General features: G+C 40.7%; 1 protein-coding gene across 1 annotated transcript in view; it reads right to left on the reverse strand.

Moving 5' to 3' along the window:
• Positions 1–13,151, reverse strand: part of UGGT1 (UDP-glucose glycoprotein glucosyltransferase 1) — a 108,074-nt gene that overhangs the window by 15,246 nt on the left and 79,677 nt on the right. Inside the window, exons 27-34 of the mRNA XM_007182876.2 lie at positions 12,544–12,646; positions 11,395–11,474; positions 9,775–9,964; positions 5,639–5,797; positions 4,569–4,654; positions 2,757–2,841; positions 1,530–1,618; positions 929–1,033 (exon numbers count right to left, since the gene is read on the reverse strand). Coding sequence (XP_007182938.2) covers positions 929–1,033; positions 1,530–1,618; positions 2,757–2,841; positions 4,569–4,654; positions 5,639–5,797; positions 9,775–9,964; positions 11,395–11,474; positions 12,544–12,646 — 897 coding nt within the window. The remainder of the gene's footprint in view (positions 1–928; positions 1,034–1,529; positions 1,619–2,756; positions 2,842–4,568; positions 4,655–5,638; positions 5,798–9,774; positions 9,965–11,394; positions 11,475–12,543; positions 12,647–13,151) is intronic.

Raw genomic sequence — 13,151 nt, forward strand, 5'->3', positions numbered from 1 at the left:
CTGGAGGCTGTGCTTAGCTGACAACATCACCCTAAAAAGAAGCTGGAAAAGCCCGGCGGCTCTGCGTCAGGGCACTGCCCCCCACGGCCTGGACAGGGCCTGGCAGGGAGGAGAGCGGGGCGAGGTAAGGGGACAGCAAGTGGTTACAGCTTCAGGATTCCCTACTTTGGAAACAAACAAAAGCAAATTTTGAGTCAAGGAATTTAATTAAATTCAGTTGTTATTGAAATCTGACATTACTATTCTAGGTCAGATATTATTTCTTGGGAATATGAGGGCGAAACATGAGTAAAATGACATCTTGATTAGTTGCTATACTAGATTTGTAGTGGAAAATTACAAGGAAAAAGAACCCTGGCATTAGGAAGTTACTCTCAGGCAAAGGCCTTCCTGACCACTGACAACAGGCGCCCTGAGGGCCGTCCCCCTGGCGACCGCTGTGTCAACCAGCCCAAGCTTGTGCCTCTCCTCTGCTCTGGCTCTGCGACCTCAGGCGAATCCTTCCACCCTCTGAATCTCAGCCTGTCTACAGAACGGAATTAAGATCCCTCCTGGCTCTAACATCCTATGAATCTTCAGAAGGCAGGTCCATGGCCCTATTCCACCTCTATTCTCTATGTTAACCTCCTAATTTCTGGTTTTAGTGATGCTTGGTGGACAGTTAAACACCATTCTTTATGATGTGTGCACAGTGATACTGAAGTATGTTTACAGCCTTGTAATAGGTACACAGATGCATTTAGCTCCCCTTCATGAGTCTGGCTGGATCAAAACAAATACAATTAAATGTGGTAATCCAGTCACAATCCTTAGAGTGTGTCAAATACACAGAAGTATAACAGGCAGAATCCCATGAAACACGTACTCCCTAAATAAGAATCCTGTAACAAATTCATGCATATATTCTGAAATAACCAACATGACTAACCGAAGAAATCTTTCATAGAGATGACCAGATGCGACAGAGAAAATATTAATTATGTCATCTTTCTCCTGTTTCACTTCCTCAGTCTTCTGTCCTCCTGTAAAACCCCTATAACAAGAAAGGTAAGAACAAGAACACTTGAAACGCTGGTACAGACACACTGCCCTTTAAGGGGAGAAGGAAGGAGACGGTGCTTCCCACCCCTGTTCCCTCCCGAGAGCTCAAGGCCGGCAACGAGAGGGAGGCTGCCCACAGGGCCTCGTGTAGCTTCAGGAGAAGACTGGACGCAGGCTAGGCCACACAACGCAAGACATGCAATGGAAGGTTAACTGAGCAATTACCACTCAGCTCTCCGAACAGCAGGCAAAATCCAACAGCAGTCAAGAACTAGGGCACAGAAGTCACCCACTATGAGGGGACGCTGACCTCTTTCAGTTAATCAGTGGGAAACACTCATCTACTCTAAGTACAAGTGCAAGATTTGGTTGCACAGAGCAGAATCTGAAAAGCCCAAACAGGATTATTATACTCAAAAGAAGGGAGGGATGGTGCTTATATATCAGTTTTTCCGTAAAAACATTACTTCTTTATGATGCCAGTTTACCATTTGAAGGAGTCCCAAAATCCAGATTCATTCTCATTAGTTCCGTCGCTCAGCAAGTCTTCATTCACCATGTCTGCCTTCTTCTGAACCTGCAATCAGTCACACATGATGGATCTGATTCCCCCTACTGGGTCTAATAGGCATTAGATAGATCTTCACCGGATGCACACTGTGAATACTGTCAACACCAGGGAGGGAATGATCCTGCCAGCAGGTACAATCCGCCCCGAGTCCAGACGTATTCAACAAACTGCGCTCATCATATCACATTAAAATCTTAAGTGAGGAGATAGCAACCTCTTTTAATTAGACAATAACTGTTTTCGGTTTGAAAAACGGGCAGAGAACCTTACGGTCTGAGTAAAATCAGAAGCACAATTCAGCAAGCTAACTGCTAGTTCTAGGGAAAGAGGGCAGCACACACGAGCTCTAACTGTCAGGAAGGAGTCATCTCACGTGACAGCCTTGTATCAGGGCTGACTAGTACAAACAGGGGTCGAATCTTCTCGACAGCACAGGGATCATTTTTCTGCTCAACCGTGTGTCGTCTGCTTTCGATTTTACTGTGTATAATGATTACTTATCCCATAATACCTTTTACTTGAATTTAAGGCACTAGGAACTTCAAAATTCTGAGAACAGAAAGCAGAAGTGAAAAGAAATTAAATAAGGCTACCATTTATTATTGGTGTTGAAATTCTCATTGGCATTCTTTCCAATCTTCTGAGAATAAAATCATGAATAACAATGTGAACTGCGGCTGTACAAGCAAAGCAGTATCTATGAAAACATCTTACGTAAAATGAGACTTGTACTGCTCACTGAGATAACCCAAAAGGTGCAATCTCTCAGGTGAAGAAAGCCACAAACTCATATTTACAGAAGACATTTTGCATTTCAAGCACATTCCTATAAACGCTACAGTAGAATTCCAAAGGTGAATTAAAGTCTTGGGCTGGTTTCTTTTTCCTTCAGCTTTACTGAGAGGTAATTAACAAATAACACTTGTAAATGTAAGGTATACAACGCGATGACGTGGTATGGGTATATATTGTGAAAGGGTCAGCACGATAACGGCACTATTTCTGGAGTTAACACATTCCATCACCTCACATGGTTTGGGGCTGGTTTCAAGATACATATTTTTACATAATAGCTACGAAATACCAAGTTACTGCTGCTTTTACCAACTTTAATAGAGTGGCTGCCTTAATATTCCAAACTCACCTTCACTTTAATAATTTTGCTCTTGAAGTTGTTGAGGACAACGACCACTTCATCAGCATCAGGTGGAGAGTCTGTACCATCGTGACTTAGAAAAGAAAGGAAGAGAGGAAGACAGGTATCACAGATCACAGGTCTCAACATGCAGTAAGTGGTCTGATATCAACCCCCCATATTTGTCCATCATCTTTATCATAAAGGAGATTTTTCTGAACAAATTATTTTCTCACAATCCGCAGGAAACCCCTTCAAGCTACGCAGAAGCACTTGTCAAAATCTCTATCTGTACACATTGAGTATGCCAATCGGTCACAGCCCGAACTTCCTTCCTGAGTCCCTCTTGCAACGACCTTCCACAGAGTGAGAGGCTCCCAGTGCTGGCAAGCACACGATGAGCACGGAACCACTGTGTTCACAAGGTCTGAGCCAAGCACGGCGCCCTTCGATAAAGGAGCACCTGGCGGCCTGGGCCCTGCACCGTCACCGGAGACGCATCGCTACTGCTCTGTAACGGGCAACTCGGAAGACATGGCTCTACTTCAGAGTTTTGTAAACGCTTCTACTCTGTCCTTCCTGGGGGCACACAGCCAAGCCTAGGCCCTGCACTCAATCTGGCGCCCCTCCTCTGGAGGAAGAACTCTAACGAGCTCTGTCTGCAAGCAGACAGGGCAGAGGAGGAAAAACTGAAAACAGTACTTCCCTACTAATCAACTGTAATGCCTAAAATTACCAGTCACCAAACTTTAAGGTGATAACTACAGAAAGCCACGACAGAACATGAATTCACTGGATTCACTGTCATCCAGCAGAGAGCAAAGTTCTCGGGCAAAGGCGAGCTCCTGAGAGGGAGCATGAAACATTCCAGAGCCTGGGACGCACAGGAGGAAGACAGCCCGCGACCATGAGGTGCTGGCCACCGTAGGAGGACTGGCCAGGAAAAGGGCACACAGCAGGGACGGAGCTTAGAAAGACAGCACATAAGCTTTTGGGGAAAACATTAATAGACAAAAACCCTACTATGTACAATGAAGATTTTACTATAATACAAAAATCTTCTACTTTCTTGGTAAGAAATATGCAGAAATCCACATAGCTCTCATGTGGGTCAGAAAAGACGATGAAGCTACGATGAAGACACAACAGGATGATGTTTTCAAATAAACTCTCATGGAAATCATTCCCGAAATGAACTGGCATGAAGTCTTCTCACATAGCTTAAGGCTAATTTAAATTGTGTTAAGCAGAATTTAGATCACACCTTTTTAAAAGGCAGTATAATTTTTTTAAACTAACAGTCACTTGCAGCAAACCTTAAAGCAAAAAGCAGGCTACCGACGACGCTCTGGGAGTACTTCTGCAGCACCTCAGGCCTGGAAAGACAAGTGCTCGCACCAAGGTTCCATGGCCAAAGCTCACATGTCTTGTCAATCTGCAGCTCACTCAGGGTAGAGAAATATACTATCCAGGGTTGAAAAGTCTGACTGTTCTTCATTTCTTTTCTCCTTTCTTGAAATGACTCACTTTCTCATCTGCCTATGGTTTTCATCACAGTGACAGAATGATTTGATCCTGGGATACTGTTAGCACGAAAGAATGACCAGAGTCAAACTTGACTATATATACTGTTAGTATTTACACTGCTTGTTATCCAATTATACCCTGACAAGTCTCCCACATTTAGTTTCCTAGAAAAGCACCATTTCATCACACATACAATTGCAAATTAAATTCTTATTGCCTGGGTAGTATTCAATTCAAGCTGATTCTCATTGCAGAATGTTCTAAAAAAAATGTACCTGCATCACTTAATCCTACCTGTAGATTCTATAAATGTCTTCAGAACGTCCCTTCCTTAGTCTGAGAATCCAAGCTCCTGGGTTGGCTTTTAACTGAAAATAGCCCTAGAAAAAGAAGACAAGACCAATTTTAGTGCTCTTAAAAACATCAAAATGCTGTTTCTGAGGGACAGTTATTTCTTTTTCTGAAATATCAGTCACCTTTATTTTAAATAAGATGGTTAACAAACGAATGCAACTCTTAAAATCTACATATTAGAAACACTAGCAAAATACTGGCCCGTCAAGCGAAGAAGCCTGCCCTTTAGCTGTACTTCAGTGAAGAAGCAATGCATGATGTGTGAATAAGCTTCAAATCCCAAAAAGAAAAAAGAGAAAGAAGGGAAAAACACTGTCGGCTCACAAGCAATACTTTTTCAGGAGCCAATCTGGTTAGAGTAGAATATTCTAGCATATTTTCTTTTAAGTTGTCATGTAATTCCAACCTACAAGTTTAACTAAACTGCTGATTTTTTTTTTTTTTAATTTTATTTATTTATTTATTTTTGGCTGCGTTGGGTCTTCGTTTCTGTGCGAGGGCTTTCTCCAGTTGCGGCAAGTGGGGGCCACTCTTCATCGCGGTGATTTTTTTTTTTTAATAAATTTATTTATTTATTTATTTTTGGCTGCGTTGGGTCTTTGTTGCTGCACACAGGCTTTCTCTAGTTGCGGTGAGCGGGGGCTACTCTTCGTTGCGGTGTGCAGGTTTCTCATTGTGGTGGCTTCTCTTGTTGCGGAGCACAGGCCTAGGTGTGTGGGCTTCAGTAGTTGTAGCACGCGGGCTCAGTAGTTGTGGCTCGCGGGCTTAGTTGCTCCGCGGCATGTGGGACCCGGACCAGGGCTCGAACCCACATCCCCTGCATTAGCAGGCGGGTTCTTAACCACTGCGCCATCAGGGAAGCCCTAAACTGCTGAGTTTTATATTGACCAAATTCAGTCCATCCTGAATTTTAATCTCCCTCATGTTCAGAATGCTAATTGCTCTATCATAAATTGCAGTGCCCAAATTAACATGACTGAGTATCACCACCGGATGTACTGATTGTTTACCAGATTAGCCATAACAATAGTGTCCACGATGACTGGCTTGGCTGAAGTTCCTAAGGTAAACTGCAGTCCCCGTGGGGGCTGGCCGGTGGTGACGTCATAGCAGTGACCTTCCAGTAACAGGTACTCCAGCTCGTACTCAGCAGCCACTACGCTGTCCACCTGCAATATCAAAATTAAATCACTTGAAGACCACCCAGCAATAAAAAGAAACAAACTACTGATACATGCAACAACATGGATGAATCTGAAATGCATTATATGCAAAGTGAATGAAACCAGACATAAAGGGCAACATACCATATGATCACATTTATAAAAAATTCAGTAAGAGGCAAAACTATAGGGATAAAAAGCAGATCAGCTGTTGCCTGGGGCCAGGGGGAGGAGGAGGGGCATGAGAGAACCTTTTGGAGTGATGGACATGCTCTGTATCTTGATTGTGCTGGTAGTTAACAAGAGTACATAACTTTAGAAACTACGGTGGGGTGGAAGGAGAGTCAGGAAAAAGGACACAGAAAAAAACAATAAGGAGATTATTCCAAAAGTACAGAGAGGATAAGATGCTCATCTACAAGAGTAGTACTGGGAAAAAAGCACGTAAGGTAAAACTGCCAAATGAATGAACAGATCTAAAAGCAAATAATGGAGAAGACAGATAAAACAATCCTACAAGGATTAGCTCATACGAGAAAAGAGAGAAACAATGAGAAAGATCAGAAAAACATCAGAGAGCAATGCAAATTCATCTTGGCCTTTGGAACGTAGCTGAAAATATTGCTATTCTAAATGCAAATGTCCAAGATGAATTTAATGGCTCCATAATGGCATAAAACCATTCACGTTCTGCACCGACTGCCTAAATTATTGCTAATTTCTTGCAGAAAATATGGTACAACTACAAAGTCTTAGGGCAGCTTGGCTTTAGCGAATTAAAGAGTTTCTATCCCAGGCTAGTTCAGGCTTGGTTTTATAACCCTACCTAATGCTAATAGTGAACTACCTGGAGCTTAACATGTTATTGCAATACTAAATTCCAAAAGTATAATAATAAGAGCTAAGAGGGAAACCTCCACATGCTCACAAGTCTCAGGCTCTGTATTTTCAATGGAATGCAGAGAAACTGGAGGAAGCCTAAGAAAGAGGAGCAAAAACTCTGGGAGATACAGAAGAAACCTACTTTGTTTTTGTTTTTTTGTTTTGGGTTTTTAAAAAATATTTATTTATTTATTTGGCTGCGCCTGGTCTTAGTTGTAGCATGCAAGATCTTCGTTGCGGCGTGCAGTAACTTCAGTTGCAGCAGGCAGGATCTTTTTTTTTTTTAGTTGCGGCATGCAGGATCTAGTTCCCTGACCAAGGATCGAACCCGGGCCCCCTGCATTGGGAGCACGGAGTCTTAACCACTGGACCACCAGGGAAGGCCCTGGAAGAAACCTGCTTTGCATTTGATCTATACTTCTGTGCACTGCTCTTTAGTGCTTTGTGTGGTCTCTTCAACAAGAGTTGGTTCCTCAAGGGTTCCCTATTTGTTAAAAATATGGTGTGTACGTATGTACACATACACACGCACGTGCGTGCACTCTCTTTCTCTCTCTCTCCCTGCCACCAACTTAGTACCTAAGTGTTTCTACTTAAGGAAACTAGAGTTATTCAACCTCATGATAAGAGGGCTGCTAATTACTTTGGTAACTATCTTCAAGTTTCCAGTCTCCCAATTCCCAAGAAGACAGAACCAGAAAACAGGCTTCAATTGTAGTAAGAGATATTTAAGGCAGACACAGAGACAAATGTTTTAAAAAAGGAAGGAGGCTCTGAGGCACCGTAAGCTCCCTGGAAGTAAAGACCAGGTCTTTTAATTCCTTTGTTAATACACTCCGAGCTAGGTGTAGAGTGAGGGCTGGGAAGAGCCATCAGTGAAATGAAATTGCACTATCTTTGAAAATGGATTAGGGGAAAAGGACCACTTACCTTAGAGACTTCAAATACAGTTATATGGAAATAAATGAAACAGAGAACAGAAAAACAATAAAGAAAAACCAATGAAACCAAAGGCTGGTTCTTTGCAAATATCAACAAATGGACAAACTTTTAGCTAGACTGACCAGGAAAAGAAAGAGAGAAGAGCCAACTTACTGAAATCAGCAAGGATAAAGGAAACATCACTATTCAATAAAAAAGACTATAAGAAAATGCTATGAATAACTATATGCCAACAAATTAGATAACCTAGATAGAATGGATAAATTCCTAAGAGACGCAAACTTTGAAAACTGACTCAAGACAAAATAGAAAATCTAAACAGACCTACAACAAGAGATTGAATCAGTAATTTAAAAATTTTCCAATCAGGCAAGAAAAGTATATAAAAGGCATCCAGATTGTAAAGAAAAAGTAAAACTCTATTTGCAGATGACACGATCTTATATAGGCTTGTATACTAAGAACTACAAAATATTGTTCAAAGAAATTAAAGACCTATATAAACGGAAAGACATCCCATTTTCATGGTTCAGAACACTTAATATTGTTAAGATGGCAATCTCTCCAAATTCATCTAGGGATTTAATGCAATCCCTATTGAAATCCCAGCAGCCTCTTCTGCAGATATTAACAAGCTGATTCCAAAATGCAAAGAACCCAGAATAGCCAAAACTGTATTGAAAAAGAAGAACACAACTGGAAAACTCACACTTCCTAATTTCAAAACTTACTACAAAGCTACAGTAAATAAGACAGTGTGGTACTGGCCTAAGGACAGACACAGAGACCAATGGAATAGAATTCAGAGCCCAGAATTAAACCTTCACATTTAGGGTTAACTGATTTCTGAAAAAGATGTAAAGACCATTCAACGGGGGAAAGAATAGGTTTCTAAAACAAATGGTGCTGGGGCAACTGGATATCCACATGCAAAGAATAAAGCTGGAACTCTGCCTCACACCATATACAAAGACTAACTCAAAATGAATCTAAGAAGTAAAATGTAGGAGTTTTAAACTGTGAAAGACCTAGAAGAAAACACTGGAGTAAATCCTTGTGACCTGGGATTAAGCAACAGTTTCTTAGATATAACTCCAAAAGCATAAGCAACAAAAAATAGGTAAATTAGACTTCATGAAGATTAGAAACTTTTGTGCGTCAAAGGACGCCATCAAAAAAGTGAAAAGACAACCTGTAAAATGGGAGAAGATATTTGTAAAGCATGTATCTGACAAGGGACTTGTATCCAGAATATATAAAGAACTCTTGCAATTCAACAATTAAAAGACAAGCCAATTTTTAAAAATAGGCAAAGGATCTGAATAGACATTTCTCCAAAGAAGATACACAAATGGCCAATAAACACATGAAAAAATGTTCAACATCATTTGTCATTAGGACAGGAATGAAAAATGATGCAGCCACTTTGGAAAACAGCTTGGTAATCCCTCAAAAAGTTAAACATAAAATTACCATATGATCCAGCAATCCCACTCCTAAGTATATACCCAAGAGAAATAAAAGCGTATCTACAAAAACTTGTACACATATGCTCATAACAGCATTATTCATACTAGTAAAAAAGTAGAAACAACCCAAATGTTTATCGGTGAAATATAAATAAATAAATAATAAATAAAATGTGGTGTATCCATACAATGGAATACTATCTGGCAATAAAAAGGAGTGAAGTACTAATACATGCCAAAACAAGAATGAACCTTGAAAATAATTTACATGAAAGAAGCCAGTCACAAAATATATGACTCTATTTAGGTAAATGTAATAGAACAGGCAAATCCATAGAGAAAGAAAGTAGATTAGTGGTTGCCAGGGGCAAGGGGAATGGGGAGTGGTTACTTATGGGTATGGAGTTTTTTTTAGGGGTGATGAAAATATTCTAAAATTAGACAGTGGTGATGGCTGCATAACTCTGTAAATATACTATAACTACTGAACTGTACACTTTAAAAGGGTGAATTTTATGGTATGTGAATTAGATCTACTAGGCTGTTATTTGTAAAAATACAATTATACCTGAACACTACTGTCTCAGAAGCCCACCTAGACTGTGGTCCAGTCTGTTCAGAGACTACCACCACTACATCTTCAACAGGCTTTGCATGTGGTTAGACACTGGGAAGCAAAGATATTCTTACCTCTTCTAAGTAAATGTTATCAAGGTCATACGGCGTTCTGACAGACTCTACCATCCAACTCTCAGGTGTGTTCAAGTTCAGAGTGAACAGAGGAGACTGTGGCATATCCAAAAATTTTGCTATTGGACCCTTAGCAAAGCTATTGTCTGAAGTAAAAGAAATCTCTGCTTCCAAGACATAACGGTAAAAGCTGAAATGGAAAAGAAAGGTGTGAATTTTTTTTCAATGCAACCACAGTCCTTGAGTTTATACGCATCCACACAGGTAAACAACTGGCTTAAGACTAACTGGATTTGGAAGGGTTTCCTTCCAGACTGAGAAAAGTGTTTCCAAAACTACCTCTTGACCTAACTGTACGTCCTGTGGTTGTTGCAGACGGGAGAGGAGAGCAGGGGAGGTGGGGCTGGGAGGGGAGGTCCTTCCTTCCTGCCCTGTTGGGGGGTGGGGGGATGGGGGCAGCCGCTGCTGGAGTCACAAGCATGTCCTGAGCACTTGCCTCCCCTGAGCACTTGCCTCCCCTTGGTGAAAGAAACTCACTTTCCTCTCTCTCAAAAACAAAGTCCTAAATGGTGGCTGAGTTCTCGGGCGCGCCCTGAAAACACTATGCAATCATTTAAACATTGCTCCTATCCGAGGATAACGGTGAAAGCTGGAACCTTTCCGTCACTTTCAAACACGGCTTCAATTCACTCAGAATCTAACCTATAGAAGCCAGCGCATTCGCAAGGTGGCTAAAATTTACCACAGTCCCCAGATGTGCTACACTATTACTACTGACTGCTTTCCAGGCGACCTGTTTCACAAATGACCATTCCAAAGCTCAGAGAGTATGCAGATAAGCCTGCCTTCCTTTCAAGATACATGCAAATGAGCCACATACATTCCAACTTAGAAATGACTGCTCTTCTAAGAAGAAGAAGTATAGACAAGTGTCTTTCTACACCACAGCACATTTTAACGTAAATTTAATAGCTACATTGATTCAAATGTTTTTAGAGAATTATGTAATTCTGACCAAAACAAAAAAAAAGGAAAGAAAACAAACCACAGGTGCAAGTGGCCTGGGTTAATTCCACTTCTTTTCTTTTTTTTTTTTAAATTTTTTTTTGTCTGCATTGGGTCTTCATCGCTGCACGCCGGCTTTCTCTAGTTGCAGCGAGCGGGGGCTGCTCTTCCTTGCGGTGCTCAGGCTTCTCATTGCAGTGGCTTCTCTTGTTGCGGAGCACGGGCTCTAGGCACGCGGGCTCAGTAGTTGTGGCTCACGGGCTCTAGAGCGCAGGCTCAGTAGTTGCGGCACACGGGCTTAGCTGCTCCGCGGCATGTGGGATATTCCCGGACCAGGGCTCGAACCCGTGACCCCTGCGTTGGCAGACAGATTCTTAACCACTGCGCCACCAGGGAAGTCCCTAATTCCACCTTTAAATGCTCCCACACTCACACTAAGTTCTTAGAACTTTTGATTAGTTCTTAGAAATTTAGGAAAACTGAACTTCAAAATAAGTGATTTTTTTCAAACATGAGGTCCATATATAAACCCATTTGATCTTTGACATTCAGTTTCAGCTTTCAGATTGAGTGTGATTTTTTCCAGGGGTTGATTTCTTAACCAGTTTGTTTTACCTTTTTAAAGGCATGTCGGAAAGTTTAGATTGGCAGTTCATAAATACTCTTAGATTCATGTTGATCAGCTGAGTTAAAACCTAAAAGAGCAAACCAGATGACAAAACATAAAAATTTTCCCTACAAAGTGACTGATATTTGAGATACAATATCTACATTGTCTCTTCAGAAGTGTATCGACACTAAGTTAGGAGAGAGAACATTTCTTAATATCTCAAGCAAAAATACAAAGATAATAAATGTTATAAAGTCTGCACTGGATAAATCCCTAGAAATCACAGCTCTATTGCACAATCTAAATCACACATACATATCACGTGGACAAAAACATGGGAAATAGGTCATTGCAAATAACTGCTCCCCACATATGTGGGGAAGCAAGACAGGCAATGGATATAGCTGTCTACACAAGGAAGAGTTTAAAGGTTCATCAGTGCAGCTTACAGACTATCATAGGAAAAAACACATACAAATACCCACAAAAAAGGTTAACTGATTATACTTCAATAAAACTTAAAAAAAAAACAAAACACAACTCAAAAAAAAAATTGAGGCAACTATATTTTTGGCAGAGTTCTTTTAAAATTTTTTAAATTGCAATATCTTATAGCATATCTAAAAGACATTCTGCAGGGAATTCCCTGGTGGTCCAGTGGTTAGGACTTGGTGCTTTCATTGCCGAGGGCCTGGGTGCAATCCCTGGTCAGGGAACTAAGATCCCACAGGCCGTGTGACGCAGCCCAAAAAAAAAAAAGACACATTACCAAAAAAAATGCTAGTTATAAGAAAGGCAAATGATAAAGCAGAATGCTTTTACCTTTTTTACTCTTCGCCAATATAAAGTATGGCAAAAATAAATTTAATTCAAAGACATTTTGCTCTGAATAAAGATAATTTTTTTTTCTTAATTACATGAAGTAATCAACCAAACTTGTGCCTACTTTCAGAGGTTATTAAGTTGTTTTCAGAGCCATTACTAATCTTTATGAAAACATCTGCTCTGCCCAAGATGCCCTGTAGCACTTTCCAATGCCCTTTAAAGATAACTAAGGGAAAACGATGCTCGCAGAGAATCTCAGGGTATGGGACCACTTCCGGTAAATACGATGTGACACAGATGACGGAAACTGCCTCTGCAGTTGTCCCTACCAAAAGCAACGGGGCAAGTCTCTGCGCTTCTCTGGTGACAGGGTCAACGACGGCCACGACATCAAAGTACGTCTCCCCTTCCTTTGGCCTCAGTTTAATTGCACTACAGAGATCAAAAAGATAAAACATTAATCTGGAGGCAAACAGGAAACAGTTGATTTCTTTGCGGGGGATGGAGTGGGGAGACGACACATCCAACACAACCAATCAGCCCTCTTAACATTTCAAAAAAACTTTAGATCTAAAACAACAAGGTTACATGGTGGTCAACTATGTGATTACCTCTACCACAAAGTTTAAAAACCCTCTAAAAGCTTCTGATGTTTGTTTTTGACAGTTACATTATGCCAATTTTTATTTCTTGGCAAGAAGGTTATGAGGAGAGAAGAAATTGACTTTTTTAAATAGTAAAAGGAACATAAGAATATTACAAAAACTTGCAAAAGAGTGAAAAAGGAAATAAATAATCATAAAATCTCACCATCCCAACTCAACCACTTTGTGGCATATTTCTACATAGTCTTCCTTAAATGCCTATGTAAAGATGAGATGTACCTACAGGATATCAGCAATTTTATAATGATTTCATTCCTTCCCCCAAAAGTTTC

Source organism: Balaenoptera acutorostrata, chromosome 8, assembly GCF_949987535.1.
Source record: "Balaenoptera acutorostrata chromosome 8, mBalAcu1.1, whole genome shotgun sequence".
Classification (NCBI taxonomy): domain Eukaryota; kingdom Metazoa; phylum Chordata; class Mammalia; order Artiodactyla; family Balaenopteridae; genus Balaenoptera; species Balaenoptera acutorostrata.